General features: G+C 36.5%; 1 protein-coding gene across 1 annotated transcript in view; it reads right to left on the reverse strand.

Moving 5' to 3' along the window:
* The window catches only part of MTNR1A (melatonin receptor 1A), a 45459-nt gene extending 22832 nt beyond the window's left edge, over window positions 1-22627 (reverse strand). Inside the window, exon 1 of the mRNA XM_048941176.1 lies at window positions 22234-22627. Coding sequence (XP_048797133.1) covers window positions 22234-22441 — 208 coding nt within the window. The 5' untranslated portion in view covers window positions 22442-22627. The remainder of the gene's footprint in view (window positions 1-22233) is intronic.
* Between the last annotated feature and the right edge of the window lie 235 nt (window positions 22628-22862).

The following is a 22862-nucleotide window of genomic DNA, read 5'->3' on the forward strand; positions in this document are numbered from 1 at the left end:
CCAGTTACCTAAGAGCTGGGGTATCTGGATGGAGATCCCAAAATAATTCTAATGAAATTAAGACAAAAATAAATAAAAACCACAGGTGGAGAAAGTGAAAATTACTGATTCTATTCAGCTGCTGAAAAATGCAGGAGCTACCAGAAATGCTCTCTGTGTTCACAAATTAATGGAAAACAATAGGACCTCAACACTGAGGGAATTCTGGCATTTGTGTAACCCCTTGTTACTTTCATCTTTGAGGAGTTCCCTTGCAAGTTCACCATTGTAGTGGAATGCCAAGGTCACAGCCTGAACCAATAGGTGATCTATGTGAGTACGCGAGTGCCTGGAGCAGGTGGGGGGGCTGGAGGGTGGGATTTAGAGCCACCCCTTCTGTCTCTGTGATACTTCCCATGTCATCTGAGTCTGCACGGGTCCCCCTTTTTCCCCCACCCGTCTCTGCTGTGGCACGACTGTACAAACAGGGGAGGGTCGCATTCCTCAGCTCAGCCCTTTCTCTAAACTGTTACCAGGAGGGGTGAGCTAATTCCTCTTTGATATCTTTTCCTGTAGCATCTATTTCTCAAATAAAGACTCTGTCACTGCCTTTGTTTGCTCTACAACCCTCTTTTACAAGTAGACTACAGTTTTGTCACATCATAAACACTTCTAAATATTTATATTTTGAACTCTATTCTTGTTTCGGGTCTTTGAAATCTCTGTTGAGCCAATACTGGGTCATAATAATTCAGCCAATTTAGCTTTTAGTACCTGATGAGAAGAGGAGGTGCACAATACTAATGTAATACCTTCCTAAGGAAGAGAAAAAGGCTTTCCACGTACACTTCTGCAAGCTAAATTTACTGTAAACTAAATGTTTGCTGAAAATATGAATTTATACAGAACACAAATCAGAGGAAGATGATTTACCACTTGTAAAACTCCTGGATACATTTTATGAGAAAATACAGTTAATTTAACTTAAGCTAGTGTTTCAAACATCATCTACTCACAATACTGTGCAATAAGATGAATAAAGAACTTTGTTACAGCTGTTAAATATTTGGCCACAGAACAATCAAACTTAATGGTGTGTTTATACCTCTAAAACAATCTATATTCCCCTTTCCCATTCAAAATATTATGTGCTTTGGATTGTGAAAGGGATGTCTGTACTGAGGCATATCAATAGCAAACTGGGGACCGTCTATGGCTAAAACATTGGCTGTTTGAAGCCCTTTTATATCTGTCTATCTAAACAAACCCAAAGCAAACATAACAGATATCTTTGGAAGACTGTTTATAATTGGGAATAATGACACCTTTATCAAACATCTGCTAAGTATATTCAAAACATTGTTGGAATTAGTTCAAAACTGCAGGATTATTTCAGACATCCTACAATCTCAGATTAAATGTATCATATAGTGAAAATATATGATATGGAACAGAAAAAAAACATCAAGGAAAAGATTCACGAAATAAATATTCCTATTTGTTCCTTAATGGTTTGCATTAGCTCTATGGAGTCTAAAGCAACAACAGTGCGAGATACAACTTTCCACATGAGTAAACAAAGGAGTACTAAAAAAGAAACAGCTAGATTACCGAGAAACATATGTTCTTTTGTTGTTTCTTATTTCCTTTTACTTTTCTGCTTTTAAACAGAGAGAAAAAAATGAATATGAAATATGATAAACTATCAGTAATGAGCAAACAAATACCTTAATACTATTTATGAAATAGTAATCTTTTATTTCATAATATTTGAAAGGAACAGAGTCAAAAAGAATTATGTATTTAAAATACAAGAGATTTGTTCTAAAAGTACGCCTATGCTTACATTCTCCACTAAAAGCATCAATGGGTCACGGGCTATTTCTGCCCGGTTCCATGACTAATGGGGCAGGGGGAGCCATGGACTCATGCTTGGGGAAAGGGAAAAAGGTAGAGAGATGGGCCCTAAAAATAGAACAGTAGCAACGATCTGAGAAGGAAAGCTAATTTACTTTAAAAAAAAATAAAAAAATCAGAGTGCAAGATAACACAATATAATACCATGTAATTGGAATTGAATCTAATAAATTAGAGAACATCCAAAAACAAAAAACAAACAAACAAAAAATGAAGGCCTTACTCTAACACTGAAGTGAGACAAATGCTGCTGGGGTGAGCAGAAAGGAAAGAAGAGAGGGGGACGTCTAGTTATCTGCAAACAGTTTTTATCTTTCCCTCTGAATGGAAAATGGAAACAGAACAACGCGAAGTCCCCTGGGGTACGTAGAATGTAATTCTCCTCTTCTGAGAACCAGGTACCCAGAACTATCCATGATACATGGAACTGGAGCATTAACTCTTAACTCCCAGAACATTACATGATGTTATGTGGAGCGTCAATAATCAAAAAATCATAAAACTATGACATTATTCTAGAGTTAGAAATGCTTGAAGCTCTGACAAGTCTTTACCTTGATCTATAAAGTTTGCACATACAATTCTACAGGTGAAAAATAAGTGAATGCTAGCTTCAGGTTGTTTATTGGTAGGGTTTTTTTTTCAGCAGTGGTGGACTGTTTTTGTTTGTTTATTCACTTAATCATTTTTAAAAAAACAGTGATTAGAGAAAAAAGAAGCAAATTTTATGGCTTTCCAAAGTTTCTGACATATCTTCATTCTACTTTCTGAAACAAGTAATTACTCTTCTGAATTTTTTTGTTCCTAATTATTTATTTTTCTTGAAGATTTTATTTCATTTTGCACTTTACTCTCCTCTTATTAACTTTTTTTTACAGGTCTTACTATTTCTTGGAGAAAAAAAAAAAAAAAATCACAGGACATCCCAGAAGTTCCTTATTTTCTTTTTCCAAATCTAGCTTTGCTCTTCTAAACTTAATATTCATCACTGAGGTTTATTTTCCAGCTTCCAAATCTTTCCATTGCTTCCCGCCCATTGAAAATAATATCTTCTTTTAAAAAAAAAAACAAAGTAATCTCTACACTTAAGCATTTATGTGATCATTCTGGCATATTTTAATTATAGATACATTTCTATTTGAGAACTTTACATTTCTATTTGAGAACTTTATTTATTTAGATATATGTGACAGTTTTATTCTTCTCCTGTTTCAGAGATGTTCCCTTAGTAGGACCCCCTCTTCATATCATTCTACCGTTTGGGAATTTTCCAGTTGCTATCTTTCTTGCCTTCACTAGAAGAGCTCACAGATGCTCCAATCCTTTACCATATATCATTACTAATTCTACACTAACGACCATTTTGTCTTTCTCTCCTTTGTCCCTCTGTACCTCTGCTCCAACTCACATCTCTAACATTCATTACTCTGGCTTCTGGTAACTTTGTAAGGAAGTCTCATTCAGTAGTAAGAAAATCAAAACTTCCTACCTTTTTAATGAAACCTCTTACCTTGCTTCTTCTCTATTATAATAAGCCTTCATTTTTCTTTCAGTGATACAGACATGCCATGTTTTTTAAAAACATGTTTATTTAAGTAATAAAATGAAAAATCAAAGCAGCTCCTAGTAGAATGGTGCCATGTTCAGCTAGCTTAATAAAAAACGATGACTCTAAGAAAAGTCATAACAGTACCCATTATTGTTAACCACTTTTTGAATCTCTTGTGAACCTCTGAGACACTGTAAAAATGATGGAAAATTCAGTCTCAGTTGACAAGCTTTCTTGAGGTGCATCCATTGATAATACAGAGGTCTCTGATAGTATACTCCTAACTGAAGTAGTTTAGCTGGTATCTTACAGCAGAAAACATGAATGACATTCCAAAAAAGAGAGCAACTACAATATAAATCATAGATAAAAGACAATTAGTGCCAAATACCCATTCTTAGTTAAAAAAAGCAGAGATTGATTAGAGAGTTTGAAATTAAATATAAACAGAGCAAGCGAGTAAACAGAGTGCAAGATTTCTACACTGCTCTTCAATCTCCAAATGTATTACTTGCATTTAAAATATCTGTAACTGCCATAGTTTTTCTGCCTATTCCTTTGACAAAACTCCCTATTCAGGCAACTGTATCTTCTAGCCTGAAAATGTTTGTGGAGGAGGATACATTCAAGAGAAGGAATTCCCACATGACATATTATTTCACAGAGCTAGCCACAAACAGGCTGTGAACCACAGTATCACAATATTAACCTTCAAATAGAGGTACTGCTCGCTCTCTGAAAAAAATTATTGTGACTCTCCTATTAAGGCCACAAGAAAAGATTCACAATTTTTAGAGCTGACTTGGAGCTAAACCTAAAAACAATTCTGAAGATTTTTGTTGTTTAAAATGCATAGCATTGCAGTACAAAAATGAAATCAAATAGCAGATTTTCAGTTAAGGAGGATATTGGTAATCCCATTGGAGACATCTAGCAAAAGTATTTCAGACTTAAAAACATAGAAATTACATTCCAATTGAAGAAGGTTTCAATGCCCATAGCAATCTCAGAGAAATATGTTCTGTGTACATCAAACAGTGGCTGTTACAGAATTTGTAAACTGAAAGATGCTGCAACATTCTATTTTTAGTGTATTTTAATGAAGATAATTACCCTGAGGAGAAAAAGGTTCTAAACAATGTTCAATGTAATAATCACAAAGTATTATTTTTATCGTGGTACTTACCCACTGCCAAAATCACTGCTAATGGATTACTTTCAAAATCTTGAGAAGCATAAAATTTTACTGAGCTTGGGTAATCTGTAAAAATCTGATGTTTGTTGAGCCTTAGCCTAAATGTTGCCAAAGGAAGTATAAATCACATACTTTGCTTAAAATGGCTCTTTAACAAAATTCCTCAGTTTGCTGAAGAAGAATTAACAAACAATTGGTTGTACAGGGAGTTCTCTGTTGATGGCAAGCTAATAAATTCTGACAGGTTGAATGGTGCAAAGATAACGGGCTGAGCTGTCCACTGACTGTAAAGCAGAAGTTGATTAAGGTTAAGAGTTTAGGAAAACACCCCAGCAAAACTGGATCAAAATGAAGAATTCATTTGATTTAGGGGTTGAATTGCAGAAGTTCAGATTCTTTACTGAACATTGATGTGTTAGCCCACTTCAAACATCTTTAACACTGATAACATTATCTGCTACATAATCAACTGTTATATTACTATTCATTCCTTTCAATATATAAAATAACTTTGGATTCAATTAGATATTAAGCATTATTATTGTATAATTTCATGGAAAACTTTCAAAAGAGTGCTTGTAATCAGATTTCAGGATTAAGTAAGACTAACAGAAAGAGTTATCTACCAAAGAATAATTTTTCTTGCAGAGGTATCATCTTGTGTCTTTAAAATAATGACTGATAAAACTTAGACATTTAGTAAGAAAAATGATCAGATGTGAAAAAGCTGGATGACTTTCATGAGTCCTAAAGTCATTAAAAATTATGTAGGGTTTTTTAGGTAGAAGAGAACGTTTTCCTTCTAGGATTATTCACGTTTAGCTCATGCTTGGAACTTATTAATTAAAAGTCTGAGAAATCAGCAATGGAAGAAACAAAATGTACCCTATTGATCATTAGCAGAATGAAAAGCAACTAAAAACATGCTTACTTGTCTTTTTTTATTTTTTGGTTATCTTTTAGATGTCAACTGCATAAACAAGCTGAACTGTTCTAGGCAGCAATTTGTCTAATCAGACAAGGCTAAGTCCTGTGAATGCTTTTCAAGTATCAACAGACCAAGGAGCTTTTCTTAGTCATCATTACAAATATTACTAAAGTTCATACACATAAACCAAAAAAGAAAGGAAGAAAGGTTCTGAACCCAAAAGGTGAATCAATCTTCCTGACACTTCATAATGAAGTTCTGAATATTCTGGTGTACTTATGGATCACTAACATCAGTACAGTACTGACAACTTCCAGAAAGAAAAAAAACTAAAAAAAAAACCACAAAAAACTTCAAAGAGAAGATGAAGACTGTTTTCAAGGCACAGCTAGAAGGTATGGAACCTTCAGTTTTAACACTGAAGATTAAGCCATATTTTACTGTATTCAAACTATATATTAAGAAAATGTATTCATCTTAAAATAGATGCAACATCATTAAATGGTCTTTTTTTTTTCTTTTAAGAAAAGCTATCAATCACAAAGCATAAAAATATAACATAGCTCCACATTACAGATTTTGCCTCCCAAAACTTTAAACATTCCAACACATGCAAATATTTTTGTCATAAAGCTCAGTAATATGGTTCATAAGATCCAAGCTAAATTTCAATCTCAAATTGGCAAGTCTTTCAAGAGTTCTCTTCTTAAAATCTTAGGTGAAAAATAGAGAGCAAGTGAATATTTCTCAAATTACTGTATTCTCTTTTTTGGAAAATGAATGTGTTTTCAATCTTTGTACGTGACATAGATATATGACAAAGAGGCTTGTCAGAGATTGATGATATTTTGTAAGGTTGGAAAGGGCATTCCAGCCTTACAGATCATTTAGTTCTAACCCCCTTGCTATGGGGAGAGTTACACTCGCAAGATCAGGCTGCCCAGGGCCCCATCCAGCCTGGCCTTGAACACCTCAAGGAATGGTAGGAATGGGGCCTCCACAACTTCTCTGGGCAACCTGTTCCAGTGCCTCACCCACCTTCCAAGTAAAAAATTTCCACCTACTAAATTTCCCCTCTTTATTTTAAAATCATTCAACCTTGTCTGTCACTATCAGAACATGTAAGAAGTTAGTCTCCATCTTGTTTATAAACTCCCTTTAAATACTGAATGATGAGGTCTCCCCAAAGCCTTTTCTTCTCCAGGCTGAACAAGCCTAGCTCCCCTCAGCCTGTCTTCACAAGAGAGGTTCTCCAGTTCTCTAACTTCCTCCAGACCTATGTCTGCTGTACTGAGGGCCCCAGAACTGGATGCATCATTCCAGGTGGTGCCAAATGAGGTCAGAGCACCTCCCTCAGCTAAAAAAGCACTCTTGAATTGTCAGGGATCAAACCCAAGTCCTTCTGCCTGCAAAGCTAGCTTTCTTTCACAGAGCTGCATGCCTTGACATTAGACGAGAAATGCTTCCTGTAGAGAACAAGAAAGTAGTTACTGCATTTATAGACACAGTCAGTCTGTACTCCATGACTTCTATGCACAGAAGTAAACAAGCATATTCTGAAATACAGTAATTAACTGACCGAGAGGATAATTTTTAGGCTCACTTTGATGGAGCCAATTCTGTTACATAGGACAGGAAGCAGACTAGATACCTTCTTGAAATTCCTAGTATGGATATTTCTCTTACTCCAGTAGAACCTGACACATCTAATATGACGAAAGGTATTAAGATTTTATTCTGAGGGCAGAAAAGCCTAAGAAGTTGAAGGAAAAGGGTGGAACAGATCAAAATTTCCAACTAGCAGTCTATATTTACATATTTTAAGTTCCTAATCACCTTAAATTATTAGCTTTAAGGTCATGCTCATGTGTTTCATTCAGAATTCAAGTGCCATCATAACTCAGGAGATAATTTTCAAGCTACTGCCATTACGTAATTTGCAAACTGCTGAAGAAAAAAAAACCCACAGCTAATGTGAAATGTTTTTGCATTGTCTAACAACAACAGAGCTGGAGTCTGAAAAAGCTTTCTGCTTCATACAAGTATTCATGATAGTCATTGGCAAAGCATACACATCAGGTAGATTTGACTTGACCATACAACAGGTAGTAACCCCATCTCTTTACAAGAGACAATCTTATCTTCTGAAAGTCAAACTCCTGGAAATTAGGAGGAAAGCACCATTTAGCTTAAATAACACAATAAGGGAAAGGAATCAGTGGAACAAAAGAGTGAAGTCATTTGTTTGTTGGAAATAGTCAAACTTATCTTCTGCCTACCTTACATTTGCCTTTGGAAAAACTCATTTAATAGCATCAATAAGATCTCTCATGTAAAAATTATTCAAAAATAGGGCAAAAGCAGCACTAAAATTGTGTAGCAAGGTCACCTGGAAATTAATACAACAAAATACATCCCTGAAAATATAGCAATTAAGGGTCTTTCTGAACTTTGGATTGCAGTTGATGTGCAGAGCCCGTCAGTGCTCAAAGAACATCACCACAAATTTTATTTTGATGAAATGCAGCTGCCTCTATTAATTTGACTTTTGTGACAAGCCAAAGGGGAATGCAGCGTGTTAGAACTGATTTTTATTTTAGATAAATCTATGTATTTGAGTGACTGGCATGCAGACATACTAGGCATGAAGATACAGTGACAAGAAAAGTCTTCCAGTTACCGCTATTAAAAACATGTGTCTTAGGAACTTCATTTTGAATACTTCGCTTATCGGAAGAGTCAAGTCACTTGAGCAAAAAGTGCCTTGAGCATTTGAATAGAAAATAAAATGTTTGTCTCTTTGTCTCGAGTGTAACTGGCACTGAAGCTAATTATTTTCTTCCCTAGATGTTTAATACATTAATCATGCTATGCTTTTTTGGAGGTGCAGCAATAAGATGAAAATCTGAAGTATTCTTGGAACTTGTGAACTTGTGACAGCATTTTGAACTTCCTGGATATATTCCACTCTCTAAAAACATTTGACTTTTAAGTTCAGTTGAAACACAGAAAAAACGACACCAAAAAAAAAAAATAAAAAATCAATATAAAGGCTTTTAGTTCCAAGCACAATGATGATGTACACAGCTGAGCACCAGACTTGCAAAGCATATGCCAGCATTGTCTGACTGGGGCATTCCCATTCTTAAAATGTTCATGTTGAAATGGAACAGCATAACAAGAAACATTAAAAAAAAAAATTAAATGCACTACTTGAAAAACAAACAAGCAAAAAAAAAAAAAAAAAAAAAAACATCTGGGGAAATGTCATCCATATCCCCAGCAAAGTGACTATATCTGAAAGACAGCAAGAATCACAGCTTCAAGAAAGTTTTCAGAAATATGTAAAGTCTTACTAACCTATCCAGGTTTTCCTGGACCAGGCAGAATGAGCTGTTTCCCAATCAGGAGTGCCCAGAACACACAGAAATCCCTCCATATCATGGAGAGAAAAAGAAAACAATAATCAATTAGAGGTCTTTAGAACCCCTATATACACACATGTAACAGTGCAGGAAGTACATGCTCTTCACACCCTTCAGCTGGAAAGTTTAATACAAGAATATTCCTGTAAAGCTCAACTGTCTTGCTGTTCTCTCTACTCTGCAGTTAGGGTAGAGAGGCTGGTACTTGCTTTCCATCTCAACTTTTTTGAACTGCAGAATTCTAATGTGTCAAAAACTTGGACACAGGGAGATGCAGAGTGCGCATGTGGATAATACACTGCAAAGCTCCAGCTCCTGGTACATAAATATGTCTTCTTTTTTAGAGTTTGCAGCTCTAAGCAAAGATGTCTAGAGAGCTTCTGGCCAAATCCACTGTTTTCTCTGAAGCTTCTACAATGATGCAAAGCATACTGAGAGCATGTGAAGAGATTTAAATGACATTATATGCAAATGCTTGGAATAAAGATTTTTAAAGGGAGGCAATTTAATCTACCTGATAGTATCAAATCAATTTCATTTTGGCTTAAGTAGGCAGATATCTTGACTGTTTAAGAAAATACCATACCTTCTTTTGCCTTCACTTTAAAACAGGCAAAGATTACATGGGAGGGGGTAACATCAGCTACAGCTGACTGTCACAGCTGTAGAAACAGAACATTTACATTAGCTAAAGGTCTGTTTAATTTAAAGCAAATTAAGGAGGAAACCACCAAATTTGGCAGTAGCCTAGACACCCCACTCTCAACAACAGAAGTGGGCAATGCCATTACTATTCAAATCATCAATTCAGTGTAAAAGTTCAGCATAGCTGAATTCAGTGGGGCAGATAGCTCTGGATTTTCATCCCATAAATAAACTACGACACTGAAATGGAAAAACAGACTGAGAAACTTAGTCTATGTGAAATATTTGTCTTCAAATCTGGTATCTAGAGACGTATCTCACATACTGAGATGCAAGAAAATCTAAACATCTGCAGGCATTCATAAAAAATGAAGTTATTACTCTAAGGAGTGCTGCTCTGGGTAACATAGGAGTAATATAGGGTAATACATGATACACATTTATACTCATGTATGTACAAAAAACATTCACATAAAACCTGCCAGTCTTCTGAACATGATCATCAGACTTGCTGGTCACACAACAAAACAGACAAAGTAGTCTGTAAATAGAAGGAACTCTAGGCTTTCCCACCATCAAGTACAGCAACATGTTCTTTCACCAAGCTGAGGGGCTTAATCATTGATTTTAAATACTTCAAAATAATGTTAAGTTCCTTGATGTCTTGTAGCAAAGAGAAAAATGCAACTCAAGCCCATCTTCTGCTTTCATCAGAATCCAGCATCTTCAGACAAGTTTCTGATTTCAGCTGTATGGAAAGCTATTGAAACATTGTGGAAGAGATGACAACATTTCATTCACTAGTAAAATGGAGAGTTTGGGGCTTATTCTGCAAATAACCTCATCAACTTCAGACACTGGAGCAAGAAATGAGAGAAGATGCATTATGGGGCTTATTAGACATTATTTCAACTAACATTTCACATAAATAGTGGAAACATGCAAGAAGTCTATTTTCAGTGATGCTAGAAAATAACAGGCAAAAAAGTCAAGTAAATGGCTTGGTTAAAAGGGCTGGTAGAGCTAAAAGAATTCACATGAAATTTTGAATTTTGCTTCTTTAGTGATAATCTGTTCTGTTTAATTTGATGATCTCCATGGTGTACCTAGATTAAAAGATTAGCAAGTGGAGATAAGACCTACAAAGAACTGAAAGGTCCCCAGAGTTATTTTACCATTACTTTTCTCAAATTTTGTAACTTTCTTCAAAAAGTGACAGTATTTTTCAAGGCAGATGACATAAGTAAATTTAAGTAAGCTCAGAGACTTGTAATCCAATAACAAATTGTTAGTTACATTTTCACTGAAAGAACTACTCTGTGGAAGCCAGCAAATAAGGTAAGTCACAGTCTTATGAACTCTATTGGCTTTGCCATCTTGTTGGTGCTTCTCAAATTGATATGTTTTGGAACAATTCCAGAAAAAAATAAACCCAACATTTTCTAATGTTTATCTTCAGTATACTACCTCAAAAACAGCTGTGCAAACTTAAGAAGGAAATTACCTCTGTACATGATCATGAGACAATATCTAATTACACAGTTCATTTTATTTCAAATTCTCTCAAGCTCTTCCAAGGAATATTGGACACATTATCTGAATAACTATTCTGAAAAAAATGTCACTTTATAAGAAAGGCTATTTGGAGAAAACTCAGGTATTTTAATTATTCTTGCAACATGCAAGCTACATTTTCATAAGAATTTCATAAGCTAAACAAAAATAATTTTAAAAATATGTAGGAAGATCAAAACTGAGTTGTATATTGACAGGCTCACAGACCATTCACAAAAAAGCAGGGAGAGTATCAAACTAGAAAGTAAGAAATGAAAATATGTAATTATATATATAAAATATATATAACAATCAAGACAACCAAGTCTACACTTGAACAAACATGAAAAACAGAATCACAATTTGCCACATTCAGAAAAGATGACTTGCCCAGAAGATAAATTCACAAATTTCTGCCTCAACTCTAGAACACTACAGAATAAAAGAAATCACGGGTAATGGCTGGAGTTCAAAGAAACTTAGTATTCTATACTCTAGTTAGGGAATATATTTATCAATATATAAAGGGATGGAACTGCATTATTTTAGATGGTCATTTAACAGAAATAGCAGGTCTCCCTCATATCAGGTACTCTAACATTGTGAATATTATATAATATGGGAAGGAATCATATATATGTGAATATTTCATAAAATGTGAATAAATTAAAAAAAAAAAAAAAAAAAGGAAAAAAAAAACAACAAAAAACGTGAGGTGATATGTCCTTAGTGGAAGCAACAATCTAGAGTAAAGAAAATTCTTAAGACTCTTCCTTGCCCAGTTCTACAAATTCAGTGAAGCTGAAAAGTTTCCTTTATACTATGCCCAAATATACTGAACTAAGCATGCTCTACACAAATGCATCTATCAGTGAAAAAAAACTAACTGTGCAGTGTTTGAAATTCTTTAAAGGTCTAGGGGCATTCCAAAGCATAATTTTGGAATCATACTAATGAATCATTACTTTTGTAATTACCTTTGTAATGATTCATATTCTCCTTTAAAATATACAAATTTCAGAACTATTATTACTCAAAAGAATTTACAGTGTGTCAGGCAAGAAGACAGTTTAGATCCAGACTGTACGTGGTTATATAAGTCACTGGTGTCAGAGGAATTAATCTAATTTTTCCAGTCATATCGTGTACTTTATTTGTTGCATCATCTGGATTTTCCTACCTTGGTAGCACCTCAGAGTTTCTGATTACAGAAAGTATAATACTCTCTTAATTTACAGGTGATTATTAGAAAGCTATCATTAGATAGTTCTTTACTTCCAGCAACATTACAGCATGCTGTATTTTTTAATTTTTTTGTGTTTTCACAATAAATAATTGGTCACATACAATATTTGTACTTGTCATATGAATATGCAGAACTGCTACCACAGAATAAATGCTTAATTTATAACTTTAACAAATACATCTTCAGAGTGGGCTTAAGCTTAAATTAAACATATGGTGGAGCTGCCACCCAGTGTTACTACTGAAAATTCCATTTATTTTATTAGAAAACCTTTTTAAGAAAATAGACAAAAAAAAAAAGACATGAGAAAATTCATTATTTGGAAATCTGTTTGCAAGGCAAGCAAATTTTATGTTTTTGAGCAAAAATAACATTCTGTCCAGTTGTCACAAGGATTAGTCACAAGCAATACAAAATACAGAAACAGGTAAGACCAATCTTTGTGAAGTCTGAATCTGATTAAGAAAGCTGTCCAAATAAACACGAGTGCAGAAGTTACTATGAAACTCCGAATATAAGCAGATCTTAGAATCAATTCACTGTTTTGATGGCAGTCTACAACATTATCCATTCGCAAGAAGCATGTGCTCAAGTACCCTAACACCAGTCAGCATTCTGGTAGCAAAGTCCTGTCACTATTGATTGAGAAAAGTAAAAGGGAAAAACAACTAGAAAACCTTACTTTTTTTTGTGACAAACAGAATACTCCTGTACAAAACAAACACCAACAGACTTCAAATTCTGTATCTACTGGGATAATTAGACATAATTTGCTTTTTTTTTTTTTTTTTTTTTGCACTCACATCCCTGCATTTATGCATGACAGATTTAGCTGTATTTTCAGGGCATAGGGTAGATATTGATAATTGCAAACAATATTAACAGGATGAAAGTGCAACTTGACTGTATAATTTTTCCTGGATTACAAGGAGTAATTTCAAAAGCAGCACTCACATTTGAAATGCCAGTACTCTTAAGTGTAAATATAGGATGAACAAAAAGAGCACAAATTCCTTGGAGCATCCAAAATAGTTGGACAAAAGTATGTATGCTAGGAAGACAAAAAATGCTGCTGGAAGAGAGTGTTGGCATACAAGACAAGTACTATGCCATAAAAGCTATGAGAATTGAGGCAAGTTTCCAGCAATCAACAAAATTTTCATAGCTGACAAAACGTATCAGGCACCATAGAAATTTCAAGTAGTGGGGTATGCTGAATAGGAAAGAGGAAAAAAAAAAAAAAAAAAAAAAAAAAATCGGGAAAAGATCTGAAAAAAAAAAAAAACAACAGGGATAAGATGACAGATTTCTAAGAGAAACTGCAAAAATAAACACCCAGTTATTTGCTAAAAACAATGTTTGAAAACCATTCCTGCAAGGAGGAAGAAAATCTCACTGCATTTTGAATCTACTTATTTAACAAAAATTAAGACAAATTTGTATTTCAGAAAGAAAGTTGATTCTGCTGTCTTCTCAGTACTTACCTGTATACAGAGGAGATGAAAAGCTAAAGTACTCGCCAGAAACCACTACCAGATAGTCTTTAAAGCCTTAATGAGGAATAGACAGAATGAGCTTGTCAGTGAAAGCTGTGTTCAGATGACACTCACCAATACAAAAATGCTGTGGGAATCATTTCAGTGAGCATAAATTACAAAAACGTTGAAGCTGTTCTACTTTATACCTCTATCTTGGTGAAGGAAAGACATGAAAACGTTGTTCAGGCAACGACCCTGATCAATAATAAACTTTATTTCAAGGAATTTGGTGATCCAGCAATCCTGTTCTGACTCCATAGCGTTTGAAACATTTAATGAATTTCTCTGTATAAAAGACTTCACTAGAGACCTTGGCTAAAGGCAACATCCAGAGTAACAGTAGAATTTTAAAACTTATTCAGCTTCAGAGAAAGACAGAAGTAAACACAGCCTACATCTTTGGATTTTGGTCTGAAGTTAGCTACAGAAAGGAAAGTTAATGACAACTCTTACGTTAAAGTGCTTACTGCTCTTCAGGTTTAAGAGTGTTAACAGTATAGCAGCCTAATTACCCTTGAGCAAGTGTTGCAGCTAAACAAGAGAAAGGAGACTAGCGCTGACCTTGGTAAGAGGTAATTTGCTAATTGATAACAGTAAACCAGGATTTTGCTCTTAGGAAAGGTATATTCTAAAGACGAGGCACACTCCTCAGGCAGTCCAGTCACAGAAAATGTTATTTTGCCAAAGGACTAAGAATTTGATATTTTACTTGGGTTAGAAAGCCCAAACAAGAGCCAAGATAGTACATTTTTAATTCTCCCTCGTTATTACAAGAATAGAGAGATGCTAAGCAATGTTATGCATAATATATTTAGTAAGACAGTTACACAAAATAAAAAAAATACATTTAGATAATCAGAAGCCATACAATATAATAATGAAATAACTGTAACTTAAGGCGAAGACTGACTCTGAAAGGATTTGTGTGAATGTTTAGTACCCCTGGAAACTGGACTCCATCCAGAAGGTCCCTTTCAATCCTTTACTGCAAGTGGGAACTGATTCAGTAACCCAGACTCAGGAAAGGTTGGAAGATTTAATATCCCATAATGGAAAAGAACTCCAGTTTCATAAAATAAATTAAAATGATGTGAACCTGAAAGTTAAATAAGTTCTCTATAGAAGGCAGACACTAGAATTACATATCCAGAGATGATCTGGAGAAATACTCATTAGTCATTATTTACAGTAAAATTCAGATAGCACATATGAATGCAAAATACACATAAGCTGTTAATAAAAACAGGATTTTTTTTTTATTTATAGGTAATTAATTCTTCATCCAAAATGAAATAAAAATACAAGTTGCCACTTCATTCACATTTATGCAGACATCAATATTCCATAATACATAGCTCCCAAATTTTCAGTAAAATCATCTTTGAAAATAAGTATGTGGATTTGTTACTCAAGAACTCGGGCGTTCTTCATTTCACAAATGGCTCATACTTGACAGAAGTGGCAAACAGAGAGGGAAACTCACACCAAATGTTATCTTTCTTTCAGTATTTCTAAAATGAAGTTGTCCATACTATATACCTCTATTAGGCTATGAATACTCTCTCATGGCTGAGAATGAAAACCTTTCTTTGCTTCCCAACACAGACAAGGAGAGGAACATGTCCTTAAGCATCAGGTAAGACTAAGAAGTTAAAAAAAAATTCTCATTGCTTAAGCTAAAGAAGAGGTATACATCAAATGAAATCCATAGCTACTACCATTGGAAGGAGGGGGAGGTGTTGTTGGAAGAACATCCATGACTTTTCCCTCCCAAAAGCACACAAGACACAGCTAATGAAACTTCATCATGTAACTGTATATCAGTTTTCAAAACTGGTTCTTGTATTCATACCCATTCATTACTTTGGCCAGTGGCTACTGCTGTCTCATCTAGATTATGTGATAGTACTTACTGCTGCACTGTAACATGAAACTGATACTCAAATTCAGTAGGAGTGGGCTACTAGCAAAACCAATGTTACTGATCTCACACATTACCAAGCAACAAGAGGAGATTACCTTTGTCAGCTCAAGGGCTAACTGAGAAGCAGTTGGTTTTCTTAACCTTGCATCTGCGCCTCAGAAAACAAAGTCATTCTGATAACTAGAGCTTCTATTTTGCTCCTATGTTTTTGCTGAAATGGAAGTAGCTCATGTAGAATGGCATATCCATTAAACTAAATGGAAAAGTTACATATCCTGTCCAACTAGAACAAAGTCAATAACTTAATAACTATTCTTCTATAATTAGCATACTGCATGACCTTGTACCTTGCTAGGTCATTTATTAAAAAAAAAAAAAAAAAAGAATGAGTTTGGAATATTTTATTTCTGGTGCAAGGTGTTTCCTCAAGGAAAGTCTGCCTTCTCTTTAAGGGTAATGAATGTTAAAAATAAAAATCTATAGGACATGAAGTTTCGTACATTTATTGGTCATTTATTGCTACAAAACCATTTAGAAACAACAGAAGTCACTATTTAACAAAGCTATAAACAGACTTGCTGTTTACATCTCAGTTTCGGATCTACTTGTAGAATAGGTTAAAGTGTGCAGCTCGTTTACCACATGAATTGAAGGTTTTAAGGCACACATTGGTTTGGTATGTCATATCCATCTTTAAAACTAATGGAGGAAAGAGAATAATAAGAACTATAGTAAGGAAAGAACCCTACTCGTCCTACTCAGCTGTAATGCTGCCTTTGTGACGTCAGATTTTGAAAGAGAGCTTCAAGTAGCAACATTTGTATTATTATGTCAAGCATTTTTAGCTATATGTTAAATATACGTTTGTGGGTTTTTTTTTTTTTTTAAATTAAGCAAATATTAAAGTTGTGTTCTGTTATCCTGAAGAATTCTTAGTAACACTCACCTTCCTGAAACAGAAATTGGGAATCACTATTCAGGAGTGCAAAGTTAATGTGGAATTTGAGGCAGCTCACTGTTATGAGAAGAAAAACTATCAACAGCAAGGCTGCCAACATTTTTACTCAGGCTGCAGAATTAGACTGTAATGCATAACACTACTACAGCAATTGTTATCATCCTACCAACCTTATTATACAAACAGGCTGGACACTGTCCTATTAGCATTGGAAACCCACCATCAGTAGCACTACTGTCAACAAACTAGATCTGCTGCTTATGGCTTGGGCTAGAAACACTTGAAATATCAGTAACAGGATAGGAAAGCAACAAATTAAAAAGGAGTAAGAATAGAAGCAGATACAAAACGGATAATTAAGAGATTAAAGATGTAAAACCATCTTAATTAAGAAGGAGAACCCTTTCAAAAACAACTAAAAATGGCCAGAAAACAGTATAGTATGTAAGTAAGCACTGGCAGCAGCAAACCAGAAGCAGCACTACCGTGAAAAACTTACAAATGCAGAAACTTGCAGAAGGCATACATGGCTGACTTTGACAGATATTTTAGTAAGAATGGAATATTAATTATTTGAAATATTCATCTCTATCTTTGGTCACTGACAGGATGGTGCCATTTAAGCAGTTTTCTGGAAAACCCTTGATTCAGTAAATTATTCATTAAAACCACTCTGAGAAACAGCTTTATTTAAACTGTATTTTTATACTTCATTCTGTTCAACAGTTGCCAGGGTTTGGTGTCTCCTCTAGACATTTTCTCCCCTCCCATTCAGCTTACCATTTTTAATACCTGAAGTTATTCATGTCTGAAATAATGCCATCAGCACCTCAGTTTTCATCAGAACCCTGAATTTGTGCTACAACTTGATCTTCTGTAAGTTATCTCTTGAGTCAAATACTTGTCAGGCTACCCATTTTTCTCTCAGGACACAAAAATAAGTCCAAGGATCACCTGAAACAAAACCAATAATTCCATTAGTTTGAGTTCACAACAGGAGTTTCATTTATTAGATTAAATGACAGCATTAGATATGCTATTAAAAATTATCTTAAAAACTAAGAAAACATCATCAAGAACAATCATATTCTGATAAGGCTAGTGAGATCTCCCATCTGATTATCAAAAGCTGGTTCCCAGATTAAATAAAAAATTCATACTCTGCAAAACACACTGAGAGGAACATTCTTCAAGCGTGTTCTTACACTGCTCAGAGTATATAATTTTATAGAAGACAAGGACAATTTGGAAACCTTCTAAGTTTATTTCTAATAGTTAATACCCCTAATTTTGCAGTGGTCATGCTATTTACCAAATACCAGATTTAAGATAGTATAGTATTAGGTAGCTATGTTCCTTAGTTCTTGCATCAAAGACTTCACTGATCTTAACAAATTTTGATTGGGGATTATTCTCCAACTCATTCTTTTGTGCACTTTCTTTACTGAACTGTTTGGACATAATGTGGATATGGCAGACTTCACATTCAAGTTTCTCCTTTTTCATTTCCATCTCATTTGGAAAAGTAGTTAACATACACTTAACTTTAAGCATGAACAGAATTAAATACATCTTGCTTCTCTAGGACTGTGTGGCCTGACAAATTTCAGATTTCCTCTCCACCTTCTTCAGTAGAACTAAAAGCTACAGATCTATTATCAAAATATTTGGGCCAAGGACATGGGAAACCAGGAGAAGGTAGATACATCTAGTACAGAAGAGAGCTGGGAGAGAAGGGTATGAATGCATCTTTCTGCCCTGATGCATTAAGAGTTGTTTACAAGCTTGGCCACTAGCCCCCTGTTGCTACTGAGACAAGAAACAAAAGAGCCAGAATGAGGCTAGTGGAGCTATTATCTTGCCAGCTGTCACAGAAGTTTTCTGGAGGGATAATCAGGGCACATTTAGACATCAGTACAAAAAATATCCAGAAGTGGCAAACCACTGGACCAATAAAACAGTGTCAAAAGGAAAAGAACAAGAGGGACAACAGCTCTTATGAGAGCTTTATTCATTGGCTTTAATAGTCCAATCCTACAATCATTGAGTATCCAGCCCCTCCATCACCAAAATTGTAGGTGTGCATTAACTGACATTTTAATGCACTGAGCTTTAAACTAAACTTCATAGTTAAAGACCTACAGCTGCTCCCTCACTTTGTTCTTGATGCATTGTTTTTCTTGATGCGGGTAACAGCAAAGGCATAAGGATACTAGCAGTCACTGACAGGAAAAACTACTAGTATTTCTCTGATCTACCTTCTCCTAAATCCACTTATTTCATATTTCAGGGTGGAACTTCTGCTGAATGACCCTATTCTAGATTTATGAACGTTAGCAATGGGAAATGAAACATATTAAGATAATTTACAGCAAATTACCTTTTAAGATGAGCTATTCTCATTCTTCTTGAAATGAATTAAAGAAAGCACATCAATTTGAAGTTTAAGCTGCATGGACATACTGTCAAAATGTGGGTATTAGAATCCTTATGCCTTGAATGTTCCCCTCAAAATTTCTTTCAAAGCTGAAAGATCAGACATCATAAACCAAATTCAGTCTTTGTAGACCAGCATTAAATTGCAGCTGTTCCCTTAAGGACTGAATTGGTGTCAGGTGCCTGTTAAGATTAGAAAGCCACCATTAAAAAAAACAGACCAGAACTATGAAACTTATTACAAGTCAAATACATTAAATAAAAGAGAATCCTACCAGTTGCATCATCAGCTTCTTTGTCTAGAAGAGCATCTACTGAAGCCATGCTTGTGACTATGAAGGAGTTTGTAGTATCAGAAACTCCTCGCTTGCTGAGACAAACTTCTTTGAGATACTGACTCCTCTGCTTTGATCAGTGTCTTTTACTAACCTTCTGACTGACAAGAAGGTTATACCACTTGTTGAGAAGTTTTTTTCTAGTCTACTACTTCCCAGTGCACGTTTTAAAAACATACTTCCACAGGTTCAATTTGCAGAAATCTTCCAAATATATTTTTATATGCAAAGATGAATCCCCCACCAAATCCACATTTTTGACAAAGTATTAAATAATCCTCATTTCTGTTAGTCCTTTCTTGCAAAAAAAGAAAAGTGTCTTCAATGAGATATTTTCTTCAGGAGGTATCTTCTGTTCCTCCCTGACATTTCTCCAGTGGAATTTTCATCCTGAGTCCTTTATCCTCAATAAATGTGCCAGCAAGACTTATTAACACAGGATGTTATAAAGTTCGTAAAGTCAAAAGTTTCTTTATTGTTATAGCTCTGTAAAAAGTTGTATCTGTCTTTATAATTTGCAAGTTAAAAATTAATTGTATATGTAAATTAGATTATATTTTTTCAATGTTATCTCTTCTTGAATAACCTGAATTAGTGTTATTAAAATCAGGACACTCCTTCCTACTCACAGGGTTCTCTAAAGTGTTGTGTTTAGATTTACTCACCTGAGTAAACACTTATGAATTCAATGCCAAGATTAACAGCAGCATTCACATAAATGAAGTTGCAGGTAACAGATTTTTGCCAGATTAGACAAAAATAGTTTGCACATATTATTGAGGCTTATTATTGTCTTTGCAAAGTGTCAGTTAATCCACGTATTAAGAATCTTTCCCTCGAGGAAAAGGACTTGTAACCTACCTGATCAGGTACTTCAAAGTTACTTTTACTTTTTTTTTCCCCCCCCCACTCTAACACAGACAAATTTCCCATCATATACTAAGTATTTATTTGTTTTCAATAATTGTTTATTTCAGAGCATAGAAAAGTATCTAGTTCATATTCCAGTCTAAAATAATTTGTATTCAGAAGAATGCTCTTCTCCTAGCTGTAGGAGAAAACTGTTTCCAGTTTGCTGCAGTTCATGACAGCCACTGTGACAGAAAAGGCAAGAATGAGAGATGCAGTAAGAATGAGCAAGTGAGCATGTGTCAAGATTCAAGAGGGATTATACAAAAACTACGGTAGTGAATATGCACACACAGAAGACCCCATGATTCAGTTATGTTTCCAGAGAACAGGCACCACATTTATTTCAGACTTGTTACCAGAAATGTCTGCTATGAACTCCCCACAAAAGTGGAGACGTTCATACTTATTAAGGGGGAGTAGAATAACACCTTTTTTTTTTTCCCCTGGAATAACCCCAGTGACGTGGGTAACTCTACCCTTTCTCTCTTCATCAGAAAATCTCTAGAAACAAAGGTTGTCAAATGCTGACTTGACCTGCTTGAGTCTGATTCTCATCTCATGATGAGTATCACACAGTGTAGCCCTATCAGCTTCAGTGACATCAGTTTCTGTCAATGAAAGCAAGAAGATACAGCTTTTGGAATGTAGATCAATGGCAACCACAGGGGGGGAAAAATCAGCTTGCCTTCATTCTGATATTGTATTTTAGTGCTCCTGTATTTCAGCTGAATGAAAGAAGAGTACAATCTACTTGAATTACCAGGCTTAGCCATAGAAAGTTGTGTGCCATTCTCACAGCTTGTAGCAAAGCCAGGCATCAAGCTCCCCCTCAGATGAATTTTAAACCACCGGCTACCAAATAACTTGGCAGCCAGTCATGACTAGAAAAAAGTAAAACCAGTATCTCAGTTGTCATGGAGTGAAATCCCGCTTTCATTAACAGCACAGCTCCCTTCATGCACTCCCATATTCTTTCAGTGAAAGATATGTGGGGTTTTGAGTGCACAGAGCTGGTACACGTGCACAGCAGCTGGCCTGACGTGATAAAGCAGAATGAATCTGAGGAAGTTCCTGCCTGTCAGACCAATAATCCACAAACTAAGAGGGATTTAAGCAGTACACATCATAGAATCTATCCTGTCAAAACTACAGTTTTTTTCAGAACATGCTTAAACCTGTTTTCTGTCAGACGTCTCCGATTCCACAAAGACTTGCTATCATAGCAAGTAGGAGGTGACCAAAGAACCTGAAACACGTGTCTGTTTTTCTTCTGAATCCTGCAGCGTCTGTAATTTAACATTCGGCTTGAAGCAACAACCTTACTACTGCAAGCGGACACTTTCTCTAACTCGAAGCAACCCGATCAGAATAGCATGAAGACTAACAGCGAGTGTCAGAGCAGCATCCCCAGCACCGTGCTCAGTTTCGTTCTTAGAGGCTTCCATGCCTTCCCCTTCTGCTTGCGAGGTGGGAGCCGCCGACAGCTAAAAATAGCACCGCGATTCGGTGGCTGGCGCTAAAAATAGCTGCAGCAGCCAGGGAGCGAGGCGCGCCGTCCCGGCACCCGGCACCGCTGGGGCTCGGGAGGAGCCCGAGGAAAGCCCGTCTCCATCCTGTGAGTCGGGGCAAAGTTATTCCCACAGAACAAAGCGGCCCCCGCTCCCCCCCACCCCAACCCCCGGCGACCCTTACCCGCGTTCCGCAGTTTCTTGTTGCGGTACACCGAGAGGATGACCAGCAAGTTACCCAGCAAATCCACTACGATGGTGAAGATGAGGATGGTGGCTAGCGTGGAGGTGACCCAGGGCTGTCGGCGCGGGGAGCCCTCGGCCGGCGGGTCCCGCGGAAGAACAGTGCCGTTCAACTCGCTGCCGTTCAACTCGCTGCCGTTCGCTCGCATCCCGCCGCCGCTTCCCCGGGCGGGAGAGAGCCGGCCGTGCTCCCTCCTGTCTGTCGGTGCCGGGACGGCGGCCGCCACCCTCCGCCGCAGGGCTGCCCGCCCTAGAACGGCACGGAGCCAGCCATTCTGCTCCGCCTAAGAAGTTTCCCTGAAGTGTGCACGCAGAGCGGCGGGACACTTTTATAGTCTCCCCCGCCCCGCCCGCCGCCACCGCTGCCGCCAGGTGACACCGAGCCGCCCCCGCGCCAACACGTGCGCGGCCGGGGGATTCCAGCTGCCGGGCGGCGGCGGCGGCGCCACAGCGACCTCCCGCGGTCCCGTCCGTCCCCGCCGCTCCCCGTTCATTCATCGCGCTGGGCTCCCCCATTCATGCGCACCCCGCTCCCCATTCATTCATCCGGCCCCGCCGCCCATTCAGAGT

The sequence above is a fragment of the Lagopus muta genome, chromosome 4 (assembly GCF_023343835.1).
Source record: "Lagopus muta isolate bLagMut1 chromosome 4, bLagMut1 primary, whole genome shotgun sequence".
Classification (NCBI taxonomy): Eukaryota; Metazoa; Chordata; class Aves; order Galliformes; family Phasianidae; genus Lagopus; species Lagopus muta.